The sequence below is a fragment of the Artemia sp. Qi Xiang Cuo genome, chromosome 21 (assembly GCF_049724085.1).
Source record: "Artemia sp. Qi Xiang Cuo chromosome 21, ASM4972408v1, whole genome shotgun sequence".
Lineage (NCBI taxonomy): Eukaryota > Metazoa > Arthropoda > Branchiopoda > Anostraca > Artemiidae > Artemia > Artemia sp. Qi Xiang Cuo.
This window is the reverse complement of record NC_142814.1, coordinates 11,984,040-12,006,001: the sequence shown is the minus strand read 5'-3', so window position 1 is coordinate 12,006,001 and position 21,962 is coordinate 11,984,040. Positions and strand designations below refer to the sequence as shown.

The 21,962-nt window shown below is 37.7% G+C and overlaps 1 protein-coding gene across 1 annotated transcript in view; it reads left to right on the top strand.

Moving 5' to 3' along the window:
* The window catches only part of LOC148939238 (uncharacterized), a 64,814-nt gene extending 45,167 nt beyond the window's left edge, over positions 1-19,647 (top strand). Inside the window, exon 3 of the mRNA XM_089106822.1 lies at positions 19,583-19,647. Within this exon, the coding sequence (XP_088962948.1) occupies positions 19,583-19,647 (65 nt within the window). The remainder of the gene's footprint in view (positions 1-19,582) is intronic.
* Positions 19,648-21,962: the final 2,315 nt, after the last annotated feature.

Genomic DNA, 21,962 nt, shown 5'->3' with positions numbered 1-21,962 from the left:
TAGTGTGGCCTTACCAAAAAAAAATACAGGAAAATTCCAAGCAAGTTGGAAAGCAAGTATAAACCTGGATTATAAATCAAAATAAAAAATAAGTTTAGCAAAAAAAGCAAGTAAAAAGAAATATTATGAGTATAACAAATTAAGATAACATATCTTTCTTTCCTTTGTCGAATTTGGGTCTTTCTTCACTGACAAAATTCTGAAAGAGACAAACGAAATAAGTACAAATAACTTTTGCACTAAATTCTAATAATTAACCAACCATCAATATCTTTAAAAATCACGAAAAAACGAAAAATCAATTTTAATAAAAGTGACATTCATAAGCAGCTATGAAGTTTTGGCAATAGCAAAAAAAAAGTTGGTAAAAAAAAGGCGAAAAATAGGCGAAAAGCATTTGGTAGGAAAGAGTTTAAGAAGGTGAAGCTTTGCTTTTAAGTTGTAGTTAACTTGGGGAATCCAGTGATTGTCAATGTTTAAGTTTTTACCAAAGTATATAAATATTTGACTGTATGATCTTTCCCTACCTCACCCATTATGAAAACCCGGACCGAGGTGCGAGTGCTCCGGAGAGCGTAAAAACATAAGCGACATTAGATCTTTTCACGGGTAGATAAGTCAGATTTCTCTTGAACGCGAAACTTGGTTTCAACGTTGGAACACTAAATTTTAAAGAAACTTATTTTAAATTAGTTTATTCCAATAAATAAATTAAAATTGGTAATTAGTAGTGCAATGTCATTATTAGATGTTTTTAGGAATTAAAAGTAGGTTTCGAAGTCGCAAGTTGGTTTCAAAGGCATTTTGAGAAAGTTTCTGCCAAAATACGGGTTCCAGGGTAATTGGACCGCTGATGGCAGATCAAATGAGAGGAGCTGTTTGTACGCGCCGAGAATGTAGTAGCCAAAAGTCACTAAGTCGTGATCTTACTGTATATTATTTATATACAGTGGGTAAGCCTAACAAATCACACCAGTCCAAAAAACGGCGATTTTCTTTTCAGGGCAGTGGCGGCCAGGCCTCTCTTTTGCCCGGGGCAAAATCTTGATTAGTGCCCTCCTCCTCCCGTCTCCCACAAAATTTTAAAATATTTTATTTATTAGCAGCGCCCTCTACTTTGTTTTAATAAAAATAAGATTTCAAAACTGACAAAATAATTATAACCTTTAGAATTTTCATTTGAAATAGTCTGCCCCTAACATTTCGGCGCTCAGGGTAAGTTTTCCCTATTTTCTCCCCTAAAACCGCCTTTGTTTCAGGTTTTTTTTGCGCTTTTTAAGCTTAAAAAGCGCATTCTGTTCGTTTTGAGTTTCATTTGTACTTCAATAGCAAAATATTTTTGTTCGTTTTAAGCTTGATTTTCATATTTCTAGCATTACTCGCTTTAAGATCTATTTATTCATTTATATCATTACTTGTTGTATGTTTTTGCTATGATTATTTATTTAATTTCTGTTCGTTTTACGTTTCATTTATTCTTTAATGGTAATTTCTGGTCATTTTGAGTTTGGATTTTAAAAGCTTTTTTTATCTGCTGAGCTAAAGTTTAAAAAGGCCTTCACTTCTCTTTGAAAAACTTATTTTTCGGAAAGTTCTTTTAATTAATTTTTGTACGTTTTTGATTGCAAAAAATTTCAAGTTTTTAAAAATTCCTTATTTCAAGATCAAACTTAAAAAATTGGCTTCAGCCCCCACCTCCACAGGATTTTGACTAAGTTAAGCCACTGATATTCTTTGACTTGACATTTAGGATTTATTGTCCAATCCGATTTTGGAGTTTTTTATTTCAAATAATTTGAATTTAAATGACAAACTAAAGGTTTGTGTCTGAAGTTTAAGCGTTGGCTTTCTTTTTGTTGCCGTAAAATCGAAATAAAGACGAATTACTATTCGCCAATGACGCAGCCAATGCGCCGCATTTGACAATTCTCCGCATTTGACAAACTGATATAATGGGTTCACATGATAAACAATTTCTTAGACCATACTGCCTTACTTAGACCATATATTTAACAAATGAAAATACTGTGAAACAGGTATAATATCTTAAACAAAGCAGTGGACAAGAAAAAAACTTTAAATAATAAACAAATCTGAATATTTCGACTTCACTTACGGAAGTCTTTTTTAACGGAAAAAAACAACAAAAAACAAAATTAAAGAAGCTAAATTATACAATACATATAAAGAAAATGAAAAAAATAAACAAAAATCATATCTTAATAATGTACTTGTATCATCAGATAGATGGCAAATAAACTTTCCATGAATAGGATAGATTTTAATGAAATTACGTGTAACATCACAACCATTGCAAGAAAAATGAGCATTGTAAGAGGTGGTCGTATAAACTTCGGAGGGGACTCAAATGATTAGATATTCCAAGTTCTAGCTTCCATTTTAAGATTCAAAAGTAATCCGATGGCAACTAGTTAATCACAAATCTTGGGTGGTTTTACAACTTTTTGAAAATTAGAGACATTCAAGATTTTCAAAAAAAACGTTCTCCAAAATCTCTGAAGACCTTGTAAAACTTAATAATAAAGAAATTCGAATATTTCAACTTCACGTCCGGGACCCTTTATCAACAGGAAAAATGAATTAAGCTAAATTAAACAAAACGTGTAAAAAAAGAAAACAATATACAAAATTTACATCTTCACAACTTCCACTATTGCCATGCAAATAGCACGAACACGATCAACAGAATGACAAATTACGATGTCTCTGATACGGTTGGAGTTGGGTAATGAAATAAATTAATAGCATACAATATCACCATGCAAGTAGCACGAATACGAAGAACAGAATGACAAATTAGGTTGTCTCTGGCACAGTTTGAGTTTTCTGCCTCAAACTTTACCAGAGACAACCTTACGTGTCACTGTTGTGCGTATTCGTGCTATTTGCATGGTGATATTGGAAGTTATGAAAATGTGATTTTTTGTTCTTTTTGTTTAGTTAAGTTTTGCTTCTTTTTGTATACGTTGTTTCTTTATACGTTTTGTTTAGTTTAGCTCCACACATTTCTTTTTTTGCTATTTTTTTATTTTTAAAGGCTTCCGATCGTGAAGTCGAAATATTCAGACTTCTTTATTATTCTTATTAATTTTTTTTTCGCCCACTACTTTGTTTAAAATATTTTACCCGTTTTACTATATTTTCGTTTGGGTTCACATGCTTTAATTGACTTTGGCAAAGTACTTTCAGCTTTGTCTTTTTCTATCTCTCTCCGTCTCCATCAAGGAAACTTGAAATAGCACGAATTTACCTACCCTATCGATTGATGACAACTACAACATTTTTGCAGGTCATGTCTCTGCGATTAGTTGGCGAGTTATGCTCTATTTTCTAATAGATATTTGCTCAGTTAGTAAGACCAACCACTGTAATTGTAAAGTTCAAGTCAATCTTTATGATAATCCAACTGCCACTTTACGAAAGGAAAATCGCCATCTTTGTTTGATTTTTTTTGTTAATTTTCCTAGAGTACTCGAATTAGCAAGCTGCTCTCCCGACTTTTGATTCGTTTGGGTCTTGGTCAATTTTCAATCGAACGTAACATATGGTCTATAGCAAGTAAAGAGGCGTGGATATTACAACCAATGAGATTCATTCTTTAGTTCCATTTGGTTCCCAAAATTAGCAGAATGCAGTTCCAACGTCATCTAGCATTTGGTGACACTTGGCTTTTTTTTCAGAATAATAATAAGAAGAATTGGTCTAATTTCTGTAGTAGATAAAATTAGTGTAGTAATAAGTATCTGATCTCAGTTCCTGCGAGAAAAACGATTACAAAGCTTAAAAGAATGCCAAGTATTGCCAAAACCTAGATGACACTGATGGGTTATTTGCCGACACTCGTGCAAGTTCGTTTTCAGAATGCTTTAAAACTGACCGGGGCAAAAAAAAAGTACTTGTATCATCTGATGGAGGCAGATAATCTTTCTATGAATGGGATGGATTTTAATCAAGACCACGTTGAACATCAGAGCCCATTCAAGAAAAATGAGGAATGAAAGATTCCACAAAAGCTTCTTGTCCCGTCAACTCAAGTCCATTTTTACTATTAATAATTGAGGGTAAAAATTCTTACAGTTATTTCCAATCTTTTGTTCGATTAATTCCCACCTATTTTTTTTAGTGAATCCGCATTCCTAAACTACTACTACTACTACTACTAACAACTCACCGCAACACCAAGCCGCCGGAGGCCAACACACGAGTAGAATGGGGGGTACCAGCCCCACGATTCACCCCTGCTGCCACCTATAACTTTTTTGCACCCCAAATAAGGGCATTGCCTCCCTCGGGAGAACACCTGGTTAATGGGGTCAATGACCTCTTTTTCCAAGGTCGATTTATTTGATGTTGTTGTTGTAAGTGCACGCTCTCAGCGAATGTCAAGGTCGATTTATTTGTTGTTGTTTTTGGCACGCTCTCAGCGAATGTTATGAGTTTCCCGGAAACAGTTAGATCACGTGTTTCCTTCTCAGCCAATCAGAGGGCTTGTTTACATAGTAGCGGCGGCGTGAATATAAAGAAAGGATTTTTGTTATAGTTTTATTAGTATTTGAATAGAATTAAAGGAGTGAGAAGAAGAACAGTTTGACTTTACTCATTTGGATATATATTTGTGATGGCGATGAGTGGAATGTTTACCCTATTAGAAGTTGATAGTGGAGTTGATGGTAATAATACAAGAGCACCAAACATTGCGGTGGAAATCACGAAAGGCTCGTAGCTTTGTCTGGAATGGGATGCAGTATATGCAAGATATGTGATATCCTTGAGAAAATTTAAGATGGAGGATCAATTATGTTTTGTCGCTAAAGTTGATATAGCACATGTGAATAGACTTCAATGTGCTTTAAGTGCATTGGTGAAACATATTGAAGACAATAAACAGTATCGTTAATTGTACATGCTCTGTATTATTGTTGTTGTATTAATTATTCAATAAAATTGTTTCGAAATCGAAAATGTTTTCTTTCTTTTCTGGTTAGGGCTAACGAATCAGGGTCAGTCTAGAGTCAGCAGTCGGAGTGAAAGGACTGAAAAATGAATAAATTTGAGAAAGAGAGAATTAGATCGAATCTAGTGTTTATGGAAAAACATTTGATTTTGGATGATGATTTTCTCGAGTTATCTCTTAAACGCAGGATATTCTCTTGTCATGGAACACTTGACAATATAATGAGGAGTGATTCCCCCCCCCATTGGACTATTGTATGAAACTGTTAAACTGTGATTCAAATGCCTTTACTCAATTTATTGATATATTAATTGAAACAAAGCAGAATCATATAGTGGATATACTTTTGACAATATTTCCAATGAATTCAACGTAGATGGATCCCCCCATAATTCGAAAAAGCTAACGGCACATAGTTACTCATCTATTTCCCATTTCCTTATCATTGAATTTATCGATCGGAGAGGATCAGTTACGTGTTAGCTGTAAGTGAGTTGATATCGGAAACCGAAAAATGTTCTATATATGTCCATTGTGCATGTACACTCTTGGCAGTTGGAATCAATGTGAGAATTGTACAATTATTGATGACTATAATGAAAAGTGTAAATTATGTAATCCTTGCAAATTACATAGAGGCTATGCAGTACAAATTAAAGGATGTAATTCATGTCTTGAGGAGGTATGTGACTCACACCCTAGAGGACACCTATGCTCCAATTGTGAGAATGATAAATGTGATCAGTGGGAGAATACTTACCCTGCTATGATTGGAAAGAATCTTTAACATGATTTTAGTTTATTGTTATATGATTTGTATCGTCGCGTCTTCAAATTATTCTGGGAAGAGGAATCTGGAAAAAGATTAATAAGGTTGGGGAACACGTCAATTTGGCTTCTAAATCACCGCTGTGACGTCATCGCCTGATATGACTATAAACCTAGTGATGTTTATTTGTCTGTGACCGAATGTGATTCACCACTTGAAAACACTGTTTGTGATATTGCTTCAAATAGACAGATTGAAACTCGTGAATTTCATAGTATGAATGCAAATAGTATCATTGACTATACAAAGAGATATGACAAGACTGAAGTTACATTGTACTGTAGAAAATGTGACCCTGACTTTGCAGTCAATCAAGATAAATATATAGTGAATCCAAATGATTTACCAGCATTAGTGGTTCACGACAGTTGCCTATACATCGATGATGAAGAAATCTAAAGTGAAGATTTAAAGACATTGTTGTATATATATATGCATTTTATTAATAAACAAATTCACAAACATTTTTTAAGCACTTTACTCTTAGGGCACTGAAATCAATACTATATAGGTCCGAGAGGATATTTTCCACTAGAAAGTCGTTCAGACGTGGATTGTCACTATAAATGTGGAGAAACTGCTTGTAAGTATAGCCACGACATCGGAACACAAAATATAGTACTGCATGGAAGCCACAGCTTTTAGTCATTAGATCCTGAACCCTCTTCCGATTTTGAATAATAGTTTTCACACTGATCTCAATATAGTTGCTGACGTGGGGTGTGTAGAATGTATAGGGTAGACCAAGAGGATCAAAAATTCAATCGTCTTCATTGTTTGAAAGATGCACAGCCAATGACCCGTCAGCACAGTCGACGGACTGCTATTAACAATAATCAAGGTATTGTTGACACATTGAATTTTTCCAAGATAGTCCGAGGGCAGACAATAGGATTTGTACTGAGACATGTAGGGGTCCATATTAAATACACTGATTATTTGACTGGTGTTCATGGCGCCAAGTCTAGTAGAACACTGCCTTCGGGAGTGATTTCCCAATAGGTTTCATATTGGTTTAGTGAGATTAGGGCAATACTCTCAGCCAATGGGTCGGTAAATATACACTCTAAACGCACACTCCCCGTACGTACTATACTCATATCCTGTGTACCCGACAAATCCAGTACAATGATACCATGTGTTTTAGTAAACATATCTTCGGTTATACCATTTTCGAATAGTTGCGAATCATGGTCTAGGGTTTGCATGGTCAACTCATACAATGTTCTATAGGATTTATCAAAAGATAGAATGTAGAGTGGGATACCGTTTACTTTGCACACAAGAGATGAAAGTTCAAACATCTCGAATTTATGTGGGCATTCAGTCCATGATCCTATTGCACTGGCGCTTTTTACAAATGCCAACGCTAGTTTTGACGGGATTTCACCATTGATAAAGGATGAATCGGTGAAGGTGCATGATCCCAATGCAATATGACGCTGATTGGTGATTGTATGAGGAACAAGTATTTTAATATTGCTGCCATTGGCTCTCAGTTTTTCCACGGCCAAAGTAACAGAACTCATGACCTGTTGTTTGCGTACGTGAAGTATGGCCGAGGTGAGGGAGAGACTTACATTAGGATTGACAGCAAGTTCTTTTCTCAATATGAAATTGGAGGGTGCAAGCGATAGTTTTATATCCACTTTAACATTGGGCGGCAGCCATTGGGGTATATTAAATATTTCATGATATATTTTTCCAACTATATGTAATTCACTAGTTGTTTTATTCTAAAGTTCATCTGTACTATCAGTATTATTAATATATTCATATCCATTGGAGGTGCCTCTCAATTCCTTGTATGACTTGGGTGTCATCAGCATGAATTGCATATAGCTAGTATAGTTTGAGAGATTGTTACTTGTGCTCACCAGCATACCATTGAGGCACACATTGATTTGATGAAATAAATTGTGTAGTATACAATTTTCATAGGATTGTCCTTCGCTTCAAATTGGCGTTGTATTATAAGATTTATGCACTTTAAGTTGAAAATCTATAAATGTCGAAGACATTTCCATAAGGTAGTCTCCATCAGAATAGATTTGAAAGTGGATCTTATCGGAGAGGGGTTGTTGAGGATAAAATTGTTCATATTATCCATGCTTGACACTCACATCAATATTTTCAGCATTGAATAGATTCGATGACGCGGTGGTTGAAGGTTGGGAATCCTTATGCGGCAGGTAGGACACCTTAGGAGAAGAAATCTAGTTTCGATCTAACAATTTTCTTCCCGGGACTTTTGGTTACACTACGTGTCGGCCTTTTCCTTCTTTTCTTTGACAAGAGGGGTGATGTCTTACGTTTCCGTCCTGAGCGGAGACTGATGAGGGATGCGTTGTTTCTTGACCTTTTTAAGCCTTTACCATTCTGTTTTAATTTCTCGCCAAGGGTTCGCGCACTGGACCTAAGATTTTCCGAAGCACTTTTTTTAAAATCCTTGCCAGAGCCCCAATCGTACACCCCATTTTGCAAATCACCCAATAAATCCAATTCAGTCCCATTTACCTTTAACAGCAGAGAATTTGTATCACCATAGTAAACTTGAACCTCCCCCTCCCGTGGCCATTGCACCTTGCACACATTGTAAAAGAACGACAACATGAGCTTTTTGGAAATTTCTAGTACTGAACTGCCGCCTGCTATATTCTTGTTCAGTACCACATTTCGCTTTCGCCTGTGTAGAAGAACCATGCCAGTCTCTATGCTCGTGAACGATATAAAATTGAGGTCGGCAATAATTCGTGCACACTCTAGAGGGTCAGTCACGATGTCGCAGTGAGATCTATTACGAAAGCTTTCACACCTTTTGCCAAACGCTGAATTTAGAATGAGCTTATGCATGTCCTTCTCCACCTTTGAATTTGCCCTAGAGCGTTTATCGACAAAGGTGTCGATAAACGTTTTCAAGTAGGGTCGCTGATTGAACTGCAGGACCCGGTGTATTTTAGTGATTTTGAAACCAATGCTCACCATCCACTGCAAAAGCACATGGTGAACAACGATAATCTCTTTAGGGTCCAAATCAGCAATCAGTTTCTGTTTAGAGGGAGTCCAGTGCATCCCCATATCCTCAACCAATGAACGATTGTAGGGGCTCAGAGAGTCCCTGCTCACGGGCCGATTGATACAGGGAAAAACAAAATCTTTGACGGAGTCGTGAAGCGCCAGCGGAATGTGACCGCCAACTTCAAAGAACCATCCTTGTGGTCCATTGTCCACGACGGTGGTAATGTCGGGGAACTCACAAGGATTCTCAAGCCATTGATAGTTCACACACGGCAAAGAGCAGTGGGAAATTGCCAAGGGGTACAACGAGTACATGTCCAAGAGCACTGCACTTGACTTTGCACCGGTGCTTTGTCCACTCAGATCGGTTGATAAGACGTGGTCCCCATGAAAAACATACCCCCCCCACATTGAACGCTCTACAAAAAGGTGCGGATCTACGTCGGTGATTAGGCCGATTTCCTCCCTGCTAATTTTTAAAATTAAATCCATCACTAAATGGGGCGTAGAAAAATAATAGCCTATATCTAACCCGAACTCTGAATATATCTGGTCTGTCTTCTTACAGACTATATCCAACAGAGTTAGAACGTCACTGGCCAAGTAGAGTCTACAATACTCCTAACTATGCTAAAAATTTCCCAGAGACCAAACCTTCGCGTCAAAATCTTCATCCTCGACTTTGCAGTGACGGCTGAACTGGTACTTGTGATAAACAGCACGGGGCGGACTTGTGTCTGCGCTCAATTATGTATCGTAGTATGACACATCAAATACGTATTCACCATTGCATGTCTACAAATTAAACATTTAACCGTCTGGAAAGAGCTGTTTAAGCAAGGGAAAGCTATCAAAATTGTCGCTTTTTTGCACTTGAATCAATTGACTCAATGCCTTGGGAAAAAAACTAAAAGAATATAAAAACCTAATTTTATTCCAGCACATACTCCCATTATCCGCTACCTGCCATTTCCTTTCGAGAAGCAGGAACTTCTCAGCTGATTTGGGACTAATGTTGTAGATAAATGAACTATTTACCCATGGGCAATCTGCTCACCCTCCCTCCCTCTGCATACGTGCCAGTGCCGGTACAATAAATTTTAAATCATAATTGGAATTATGAATAAAAACAGGGATAAAAAACTGCTGGCTAACATTTAAGTTAGACGATTGATGCGCAACCCCCTACAATTACTACCCCCCGAGGATCTTTCTTGCCACACATGATTATGATCTCGAACTGTCCCCCGCCTCCCTCGTGGCTCTGGCTCGCCCTGATCCTCCTCTGCCCACTCCCCCTGCCAAACACCCTCGATTTTTTGATTTTTATTATAGCGGCGAGACTCTGCAGACAACACCATTGGATAATGGGTATTTCTCAAACGAGAAATAGCACCATTAGCCGTGCCAATCAGTTTAGTCAATGCCTTGACCATGCACTCATTCTCATCCAATGTTTCAACTATTTTTAACAACCGCATGGTGTTAGAACTGTCTCTTTGCGCATGAGCATAGGACACTGCAATAGCCTGATGTTCTTTGACTCGATTTGGATATTGGGGATCGTTCACCTCCACCAGCTTAGCTTCACAGTCCAAAGAGATTTTGTTACACTGAAGGAGGGTATTCTGGAAATTTTTGAAACGTAGAATTGCCCTATCCCCTGTAGCCGTTCCCACTGTCTGATTGCCATGGCGTCTACAATGACTCGTGTGAATTTATAACTTTAGTTCAGTCCAAAATCTAGAGAGGCATGTTGAAAAGTAGACACATACTCCCCTATGCTTACCCTCCCCCAGAACTCTACTAATGTCAGTGATAGGGTTAAAATGACCGATTGTGTTCGGTTGACTAGGTGGCGTGTAAAGCAACCAAACCCAGTGTTTAACCAAATCAACTGACGGACCCCTTACAGGGAAGACCGTCCCCTTCTTTTTAGAACGAACCCCATCTTCAAATTCAGTTTCATATTGTACCGCAGTAACGTCAATATTTAAATGGGCATTGGCCCTTTCAAACATATCAATGGATCTTAGCTTCACTGGTTATTCTCCTTCTAGGCATGAAAAATCTACAACTGGGAAATCGGACCCTTCCTTCCCATGTAAAGCCCAATTGTCTAAATTCGTCTTGGTAGCGTCATCTGCTAGAGGCTCGAAGGCTGATATGAGGAAAGCATATCTGAAACACTTTTGATCTGTTTCAAAACAGATCCGCTGGACACCACGACAACCTACTAGATCTGGATTATATTTTAAAACTGTATCCCTTTCATGCCCACCTGCCCCCCCTCTTAAAATAAAATCTTTCTTAAATTTATAAATATTTACGCTTAAATTTTCAACAAAAAGAACTAAGAGAGCAACTACCATTTTCTTTAAAGTTCTCGAGATATGCTATAATTTGATCGACCCAATCCATGAAAACACCCTAAAAATTCTCTAAATTTAAATAAAGCAAACGCATCTCGGACTGTATTTAATGATAAAACACATCGCTTTTCCCCTCATTCAAATAGAACACTTTTAGAACAATGGAAACCTTAATTGACTCCCTCCTCCACAATTGAATTTGATTCTCCAGACGTGCACGGATTTTGTCTACCTCTGCCTGCACAATTTCTACAGGGTCAAAAACAAATTTCCCCCCCATTAGTGAATTAAAGGGATCACCAAACGTCGCAGTGAAAACAACTATATTATTTAAAATTCTGTTGGTTAATTGAAAATCGGGGAGAGTTGTACCCCCCTCCCCCGCGTGTATATTACCCCCTCCCCCGAGTTGTTCAACAATATATGAGGAATGCTCCACTTCAGTTGTTCGAAGTGGAGTCGTGAGGGTATCGGTGGTTGGAGGAGGAGGGTTACCAGTTAATTCGTTTGTAAAATTGTATAAAATTTTAAAGGTGTTTGGACTCAAGTCTAACTGCTCAACTGCGCTATTGTCTACATTTAAAAGAAAATCGTCAAAAAAGTCATCAATATTAAAAGGACTTCAATGTATCGTCCCATGTTAAATTGTTGTGGGGCTCCACGTCTGCCTCCTCTCCTTCCCCAACTGACGGGCAGGGGGGAGATGGCGAGTATGGGACCAGGACAACATATAAATGAAAAATAGCTTATTTTCAAAGTGTTCAAATCATCTCTACTATAAAAATTTGGATTATTATTTAAATTCAGCACTTAGTAGTAGTAGCAGTATGAGCATAGTAGCATTTGGTTAATTCAACTGAAAGAAAATCAAACCGGTACTTCCCCCGGCGCTTCCCGGACCCACGGGCTCCGCGGCTCCCGGCCATTTACATAATGTCCCAAAAACCGTATTGTTAGGCGGCATAAGTCGTTTCGCCTACTTCCCGTACAGGTTGTCTAGGACTCCAAATGAGTCTAAATTATTTTTAATCTCATATCTGTTCTGTTTCCAAGCATATTCTCTGGGAAACAGTACAATTAAATTCGTGAACCGTTAATTCTTATTCAGGAATGTCTCTCCATCAAAATATTGGCAAGTTGATCTAGACAATCGTTACGTAAATTAGAATTAGGCCTATGTGTAAGAGATTGCAATGCTATAATCTCTGTCCAACACAAATTGAGTGGGGGAAAAACTAAAGGAATCTAAAAACCTGATTTTATTCCAACACGTATGCCCATTATCCACTGCCTGCCATTTCAGTTCGAGAAGCAGTAACTTCTCAGCTGATTTGGGAATTATGTTATAGGTAATTGAACTATTTACCCATGACCAATCTACTCCCCCTCTCTCCCTATGCATACGTGCCAGTGCCGTTAAAAGAAATTTTAAATCATAATCATAGTTGTGAATGAAAACAGGGATAAAAAACTGCTGGCTAACATTTAAATTACATGATTGATGCGCAACCCCCCTGACATCACTACCTCCCGAGGATCTGTCCTGCCACAAGTGATGATGATCTCTGACTTTCCCCCTCCCCCCTCTTTTCCCTTTAGCCCCCATATCCCCCGCCTCTACAAACTCTCCCGTACATACACAACATATTTTTTTATTTTTAATCGCGAGACGATCCTCCGCAGCCAACACCTTTGGATAATGAGTATTTCTCAAACGAGAAATAGAACCATGAGCCGTGCCAATTAGTTTAGTCAGTGCCTTAACCATGCACTCGTTCTCATCCAATGTTTCAAATATTTCTAACAACCGCATGGTGTTAGAACTATCTCTTTGCGCGTGGGCATAGGACACTGCAATAGCCTGATGTTCATTGACTTGGTTTGGATATTGTGGGTCGTTCATCTCCACCAGCTTATCTTCACAGTCTAAAGAGAATTTGATGCACTGGAGGAGTGTAATCTGAAAATTGTAAAAACGTAGAATTGCACTATCCCCATGACTCATGTCTACAGTCTGGGGGTCGATCCTGATACTATACTTCATGTTAAGCTAGAACTTCAATTAGGTACAAAATCTAGTCAGGTGAGTTGAGCAGTATAAACGGGCCCCCTTTGGTCTCCCCTCCCTCCGAACGAGCAGCCCGTCCATGTTAGCGTTAAAATGAACGATTTCGGTCAGTTGGCTAGGTGGCGTGTATAGCAACCAAACCCAGTGTTTAACCAAATCAACTGAGGGACCCCTAACGGAGAATACCACCCCCTTCTTTTTAGAACGAGTCCCATCTTCAAAGTCTGTTTCGTATTGTACCACAGTAACGCCGATATTTAAATGAGCATTAGCCCTTTCAAACATGTCAATAGATCGTAGCATTACTGGGTATTTCCCCTCTAGGCGAGAAAAATCTACACTTGGGAAAACGGACCCTTCCGTCCCATGTAGAGCCCAATTGTCTAAATTCTTCTTAGTAGCGTCCCGAGCTAGAGGCTCGAATGCTGATATGAGGAAATCATACCGGAAACACATTTGACCTTTTTCAAAACAACTCCTCTGAACACATTGACAACACTCTAGATCTGGATTATAATTTAAAACATAATCCGTGGCCCAATGACCCCCTCATAAAATAAAATATGTCTTAAATTTATATATATTAACGATTCGATTTTAGTCATAAATACCTAAAGATCAGCTACTGCTTTCGTTAGAGTTATCGAGGTGCGTTATAATTTTACTTGACCAATCTGTGAAAGCCTCATCAAAGTTTTCCAAATTCGAATAAACCAAACGCATCTCGGAATGTATAAAATGATAGTAAACCTCGCTTTTCCCCTCATTCAAATAAAACACTTTTAAAACAATGGAGACCTTAATTGAATCCCTACCCCCCCACAACTGAATTTGATTCTCCAGTAGTGCACGAATTTTATCTACATATGCATGCACAATTTCTACAGGGTCAAAAACAAAATTTCCACCCAGAAATGTATTAAAAGGATCCCTAAACGTTGCAGTGAAAACAACTATATTATTTAAAATTATATTCGACAATTGAAAATCGGGGAAAGTTGTACCCCCCGCCCTCTCGTGGATAGTACCACCTCCTCCCACCTTTTCAATAAAAACGTGTGAAGTCAAATCTTAAGTTTGTCTACGTTGAATCGAGATGGGAAAGGAGGTTTGATTGGTCCCTGGTAAACCCCTGGGACCAAACTATCTAATCTTTCCAGGATTACGAATCTTCCAAGGGAATCAACCCATTTAAAAATTGCTACTATCTACAATAAAATAATTAGTTAAAAAATCATCGATATTTTCAGGTATTTCATTAACGATACCTTGCCAAGACATTTCATTTTCACGATACTCCAAAGATGCATCTTCTTCTCCTTCTCCAACTGACGAGCAGGGGGGAGATGGTGAGTATAGAACCAGAACGACCTATAACTGAAAAATAGCTTATTTTCAAAGTGTTAAACACATCCCTACTATTAAAATTTGGATTATTCTTGCTAAATGACATTGGTTTAATAAAAATGAAGATATTATAAGATATGACTTAGAAGGTGAGAATCTGTTTGTTTATTTCCAAAGTGTTAAATTTTTTTTTTCGGTGCTCCCCCCGGCACTTCCCTAACCTTTCCCCCCAGCCCATCCCAGACCCGCGGCGCTTCCCCCAACGCTTCCCTGACTCGTGGCGCATCCCTGCGGCGCTTTCCTGACTCGTGTCGCATCCCCCGGTACGTCCCTAACCGTGCCCCACAGCGCGCCCGGGACCAATCTGTACCGTTCGGGCGCCGTAGCTCCCGGCCATTTACATAATGCCCCCAAAAAGTTGAAATATTTATAAGTACATATAGGTTCGGTAAACACATGAGTTTAATTATGGAGGTTAGATGAACGAGTTTGAACTTCAAAATGTTGAGAATCATTAAGTCACTTTCCCGACACACTTCTTAGGCATTATACCGCTATGTTTTGACATAATGCTCTACGCGAGGTTATAAATAATTTTGGCATCTCCTTTCCCCTGTTTTGTTTTACACTAGCAGTTTCAGTCAATCAAGGTTTCAATGGCAATTGTGTAATTCTTTGTTTTCCGAAACCTAATAGAAAAATGTGCCCGCAAATTTAATATTAGGATTTTTTTTTTATACATGATATTTAATAGCAAAACATGTCACGATAGAAATATTAATTTTAAATTAGAACGATAATATGTGACAGATGGGGTAATCTCTCTCAGAATTAGGTGAAAATGAGCAGTCGATGTTTCAAAGGTATCTAAAAATATATGTGTTAGCAATAGCGAAAGTTGTAAAGATTAGAAAAAATAGCAGTGTGTGTTTCTTAGGTAGTAATTACTAATGGAAATTAAATAATAATATTTACTTATGAAATATCTAAGCGATAGCAAAGATTAGAAATGAGTAGTTATTAAGCAAAAAAATTACATTTGGTTATAACCGAAGGAGAGGGAGCAGAGAAAACAATGGTTGGGGGGGGGGGGTGAGGGGTTAATATCTCGCTGAGATAAGTTTATATTGGGATTGAAAAAGAAAAAACATTGGGAGAAATAGATAGGTAGGAAAAAATGCTTACATTTGCATAATCCGTCTGGGCTTGGGTGCCGGATGGTCCAGGTAGTGCATGTTGGAGGGCGGGCGGGGCGGCAGCGCTATGTTCTTGCGCAGCTGGGCCGGCTATTTCACGATCTTGCGTAGCTTCAGCATTGTAGTTATCCGTCCGCTTTCTCTTTTCGGTTTTTGATCGGACTGTATGGTGGCTGGCAGTGATGGCTGCACTTGGGCCGACAACAGTTGTTTTGGGGTAGGGCCAGCATACTTAATAATGGATGGTCTTGACTCATCCACACTCACTTTCTTAGCGGGTGATGGCGACAAGCATTCTTCACAATTGGCCTTAAAAAGAAGAGAAAAAATTAGTATCAAAATAATTTGCCCCTTTTTTACAGGAAGAAAGTTAGTACCCTCATCCATATAATTTTGTTTAGAAAAGCCACAGCTAATTATAGGCCTCACATTGGAGTCTTGTGTCAAATCAGAGCGGCATTTTCATTAAAAATTGACAGAAGTCAATGGTCGCTTTTAGCTGGGATATAGAACACTTAAAATTGCATAAATTTAACGAAAGGATAATTATTTCTTTTTGCGAGAGTTTTGTTGTAAAACAGTGAGGGGGGGGGTTAGGTTTTGAGGGTAAAGGAAAATATTTTATGTATTTAATTTTGACGGAGAAACAGTTCCTTTTGACTTTGGCTGCCGCGCTCGTAAACACATAGGAAAAGGGGTGACAGCTAATTTTAACCTCGCGTAGAGTCTTGTGTCAAAACAGAACGACATTTTCATTAAAAATTGACAGAAGTCAATGGTCGCTTTTAGCTAGGATATAGAACACTTAAAATTGCATAAATTTAACGAAGGGATAATTATTTCTTTTTGCGAGAGTTTTGTTGTAAAACAGTGAGGGGGGGGGGTTAGGTTTTGAGGGTAAAAGAAAATATTTTATGTATTTAATTTGACGGAGAAACAGTTCCTTTTGACGTTGGCTGCCGCGCTCGTAAACACATAGGAAAAGGGGTGACAGCTAATTTGAACCTCGCGTAGAGCATTATGTCAAAACCAGAGCGGCATTTTCATTAAAAATTGACAGAAGTCAATGGTCGCTTTTAGCGAGGATATAGAAAAATTAAAATTGCATAAATTTAACGAATGGATAATTATTTCTTTTGGCGAGAGTTTTGTTGTAAAACAGTGAGGGGGGGGGATTTAGCTGGAAATATAGAAGGAAGGAATTTAACGAAATGGTATTTCTTTTTGTGAGAATTTGATTGTAAAACAATGGTGGGGGGGGGTTAGGTTTCGATGGTAAAAAGAATATATTTTGCGTTTTCCATTGATTATAATGATGTTTGTATGGTTTGGGGGGGGGGGGTTAGGGTAAAGGAATATATTTACGTTTTAGCTGAATATACTGGAGGATGTCCAAGGAAAATTCGTTTGAAAATAAAAATGCACTTACATTGCTAATTGCGGCTGTCAATGCTTCTAAACAGTTTAATTTATCCATTGTTGTTTACACAGTGTCAAAATACTTTCTGATAATTTAATCACATTGCATGTCCGTTATATACGAAATCTCAAGGGCGAATTGTTATGTAACGGGGAAAACCATACGTAACAAGCCCTCTGATTGGCTGAGAAGGAGGATGTAACCGACTCGCTGATTGGCTGAGAAGGAAACACGTGATCTAACTGTTTCCGGGAAACTCATAACATTGAACAATTTTATCCACAACAACAAATACTATTTCTGGATCATAACATTCGCCTCGAGCAACAATACCAAATACTATTTCTGAATCATAACATTCACGATCGATTAGGCAGTCAAGTTCTCAGGAATTCACTTCCCCCTCGAGTCCTAGATCAATAACATTGTTCCCGTTAGAATTCAATGCGCAGGTGCAACCTTCGTTCCGGAGTTATTACACATAGAAACATCAAATAAATCGACCTTGGAAAAAGAGGTCATTGACCGATTACGCAATCATTCTCCCTAGGGATTCCATGCCCATATATGGAGCCCTGTCCGTATTCTATGCCCATATAAGGAGCCCTGTTCGGACCTTTAGGGTCATCTCTACTCACAGCTACGCACGCTCCTCCTCCATCCCAATCTATTCGAAGCCTCCCTCTTTACACCCTCCTAGGAAGTTCCCATTTCCTTTAAATCGTTTCTTCGTGATATCCTCCCACGCCAGACGAGGACGACCTGCTTTCCGTTTACCCCCAGACGGTTGGTCGAAAAGAACAATCTTCGGCAATCTGTTATCCTCAGAACGTGCCCTAGCTATCTCAACCTTTCTTTCATTGTAGCGCAAGAAAATGGGATTGAACCACATTTTTCGTATAGCCTACTGTTTGAAATATGGTCAGTCAGCCGGGTAACCAGAGCAATCCGTAGGCAATTTCTCTGAAAACATCTACCGAATCTTCATCCGCTTTTCGGAGCGCCCTTGCGTCAGAATCATATTAGACCACTGTCATCACTGTAGCTTCTAATATTCTAATCTTGGTTTGCAGATTAATCTTCCTATTCTTCAAAACTTTTTTTAACTGTGAAAAAACACCCTGAGCCTTGGCTATTCTACTTTTAACATCTTCGCTGCTCCCACCGTCTTTACTAATAATACTACCAAGGTAAGTGAAGCTGCCCACCTGATCAATCTTTTTTTTTTACCAAACGTCGCCTTTTCATCTTCGCTTATTCCTAGCCTTAGTGACTTAGTTTTCTTAACATTAATTTTCAAACCTAATTTAGCACCCTGAACTCGCAAAACCTCTAAAAGTTTGTTCATCTTGCTCACACTTTCATCTAGGATGCTTAATCATCAGCATAATCAAGTCCAGGAGACTTTTTCCTCCCCATTTGATTCCGTGGTCTCCCATTGCCTTTTCTGTGCTCTTTACGACAAAGTCCATCAAAATGATCCATATAAAGGGGGATAGAACACAACCCTGCTTAACTCCTGATTTAATACAAAACCAGCTACTAACCTCATTCCCTACCTTAACCGTACCAGTGTTATTCTCGTACATGGCACTAATTACTTTAATGTATTTGTCTGGTATACCATACAAGGATAAAACCTTTTCTAAAGATGTTCTATCAACAGAGTTGGACGCTTGCTAATAATCTATAACACTGAGGACCAAAGGTGTTTGACAACTCAGGCACCTCTCTATTATTAACCTAAGATTGAAAATTTGGTCGACACTTTGTTTACAGCATCTCTCAATCTAAAAAGTATCATATTACTAAGTAATTTGCTACCTACAGAGACCAGACTAGTGCCTCGATAATTACCACACTTACTCTTATCACCTTTCTTATACAGTGTTACAATTAAGGTTTTCCTAAAATTGTTAGGAACTTCCCCTTTTTCAAAAATAATATTCATTATTTTCAATAACTTATTTCTAACCTCAGAGCCACCATATTTAAGAAACTCATTTACCATACTATCAGCACCTGGAGCCTTATTATTTTTTAATCCGTTTAGTACTGTCGCTAATTCTTCCTCACGAAACAAATCTTCATTCACATCCAAGGTATCACAAACGTTTAAAATTCGACAAAAATTTTGAGGGGGTGGAGCTGAAACCCGATAACCCCCATCCTCTGGATACGGCCTTGTTCTTGGTGAAAAATTGAGATTTTGAAAAAGGGAAATGATTAATTTAGTACAGGTAGGTTGGGCGAGTTTTAATAGAGAACCTGCTGAAACCTGAAATCCTGTGACCAGGCTATCAACTAAAAAAAAATATTTCTAAAAATTGACGTGTTATTTTCTATTGCTTTTCTAGGGTTCAAAACTTATGGTGCTTTATTCAGTTTACACTCAAATTCTACTATAAAACTGGAATTGTAATTCAAACGAGATAAAAAACGAGAAAAATAAAAACAAAACCAACAAGCTAAGATCTACAAAAAAGGTCGTTTATACAGACAAATCGTATCAGAAGTAGTGTTGGGCGATAATTTGATTTAACGATATAGCGATATTTTTGTTTTCGATAATTTATATATCGATCTCGATATTCTGATTAGTTTTTTGCTCAGATTAACTCTTGGTTTTGCCAAAGTTCAACAACAAAAATTGTAATTAAAGAGCATTTTGCAAAATCTTTTACAAACTTTAAGTAAAATACAGAAAAAGACTTTAATTACATGAACAAATATACCAAAATCTCAGATTTGAAATTACTCGGGCTCAAGATAAAGAAAAGTAAACTATTGGCTATTCAAAGTCAGTAACATGTCAATATTTCTCCCTAAGAATTGATTCTGCCTTTCAGAGATTAAATGTATTTTTTTTTTTTTTTTTGTGAAAGTAAGGAGCAACATTAAGTAGCGACGAATACCACACTGCCTTTCCGTCATAAGCAATAGGGAAATTTTTATATAATTTTTATATAGTGAAACGCAACTTTAAATGAATATTTCGACAATATATCCAAGAGCCGTCCTCAGCAAAACAAACGAAAAAAAAAACCATTTAGGCATAAAACAGGTGGTTAGAGTGGCAATTGAAATTAAAATCAAAATAAATAGTAATATTTCTTTAAACAGGGATTTGGGGGAATATTCGCTTAATGCCTTGTATATAAATTTAATTAGAAAGGATTTAACTAATTATATTTCAAAAAACAGTAAATAATTCCACTCAACCTGTTACGGATAGAACTTCTAGGCTGGCTGCCAAAAAGGCAAGATTAGCTTTAAGAGCTTGTCTGTAAGTGTTTTTTATTCCATTTGAATGAACTGTCTTTTTTCACTTCGCTTTGTGTACCAGTTCTGGTTGAACTTCCTTGAAGTAATGATGCTAGGGCTGTTTTGAAAATTTTAAAAAACTTTTTTTTCAGTTTTAATGATTGACTTTCAATGTGAGTTTCTTTTATATTGGTTTTTTCTTCGTTTGTTTTGCTGAGGACGGCCCTTGGATATAGGATCGAAATATTCATTTAAAGTTGCGTTCCACTGTCTTATATAAAAATTTCCCTATTGTTCTACTTATTGTTTATAGCAACATTAAAACTTAAGAGAACAGAATTATTCCGTATATGAGGGGGGTAACCTTTTTCTCAATACCTCGCTCTTCAAGCTAAGGTTTTTTGTGTTTTTTAAACTCTAATGAAACGGCCCATGTGTTTCAGGAGTTGTTCTTAAAGAACTGGACAAAAATTCAAACTTTAACGTAAAGAGCGAGGTAGTGGGGAGGGGCATTCCCCTGATATGAGGGGTAAGTTTTACTCACCTTAAGTTTTAATGTTGCCCCTTACTTTTAGTTGAAAAAAGTTGTGTTTTTTTATTTAATTTCTTATCGTTTTTCGAATAATGCCGGAAATCCTCCCTCCGTGGAAGATTTTTCCTGGATATACTCCCCTCCAAATGTCCCAATGAAAAGTTCCTCCCGCGGAAAATTCCTTCATGGGCATTTTCTTCCACGGAACCCCCCTCTCCCACGGAAAAATCCCCTAAACAATTTCAACCTCTTTGAAAATTTTACCTGGGCAATTTCTCTGAAATATCTCAGCATGTAAAATTGAATTAGCAAAGAGAAAGTAAGTCAAATAAAAAAAAATCATATAGGAATTCCGGTAAATTCCTCCGTGTAAAATTTCCCTTTGAAGGTTCTTCCCAGAAACTTCCCTCCCCATGGAAAATACCACCACGGAATATTCCCCTCCCCGAAAAATGTCTGTGTACCTCCCAATAACAAATACTATTTGTAAACATTACACAAATTTCATAACTTATAGCCCTTTCCCCAGGGACTGTGGGGGTTATGTCATCCCCAGAGGCATGATTATCTGACATTTCAACTATGCTGATCGAAATGGCTATATCAAAATATTGATTGGATGACTTTGGGGAAAAAGGGGCGTGGGAGGGGTCTAGCTCTTCAATCTTTTCAGTCACAAAATGGGGAACTACAAGTTTTTCGATACAATCACCCTGGCAAAAAAAATAAATAAGTAAAAAAAAACACGCATCCGTGATCTTTCTTCTGGCAAAAAAAAATAAAAAAAATACAAAATTCCATATTTTTGCAGATGGAAGCTAGAAACCTTTTCACTAGGATTCTCTGATATGCTCAATCTGATGGTGCAATCTGACGGTTTTCATTAAGATTTGTTGACCTTTTTGGGGGTGTTTCCACCGTTTCTCGAAAGTCTTACAAAT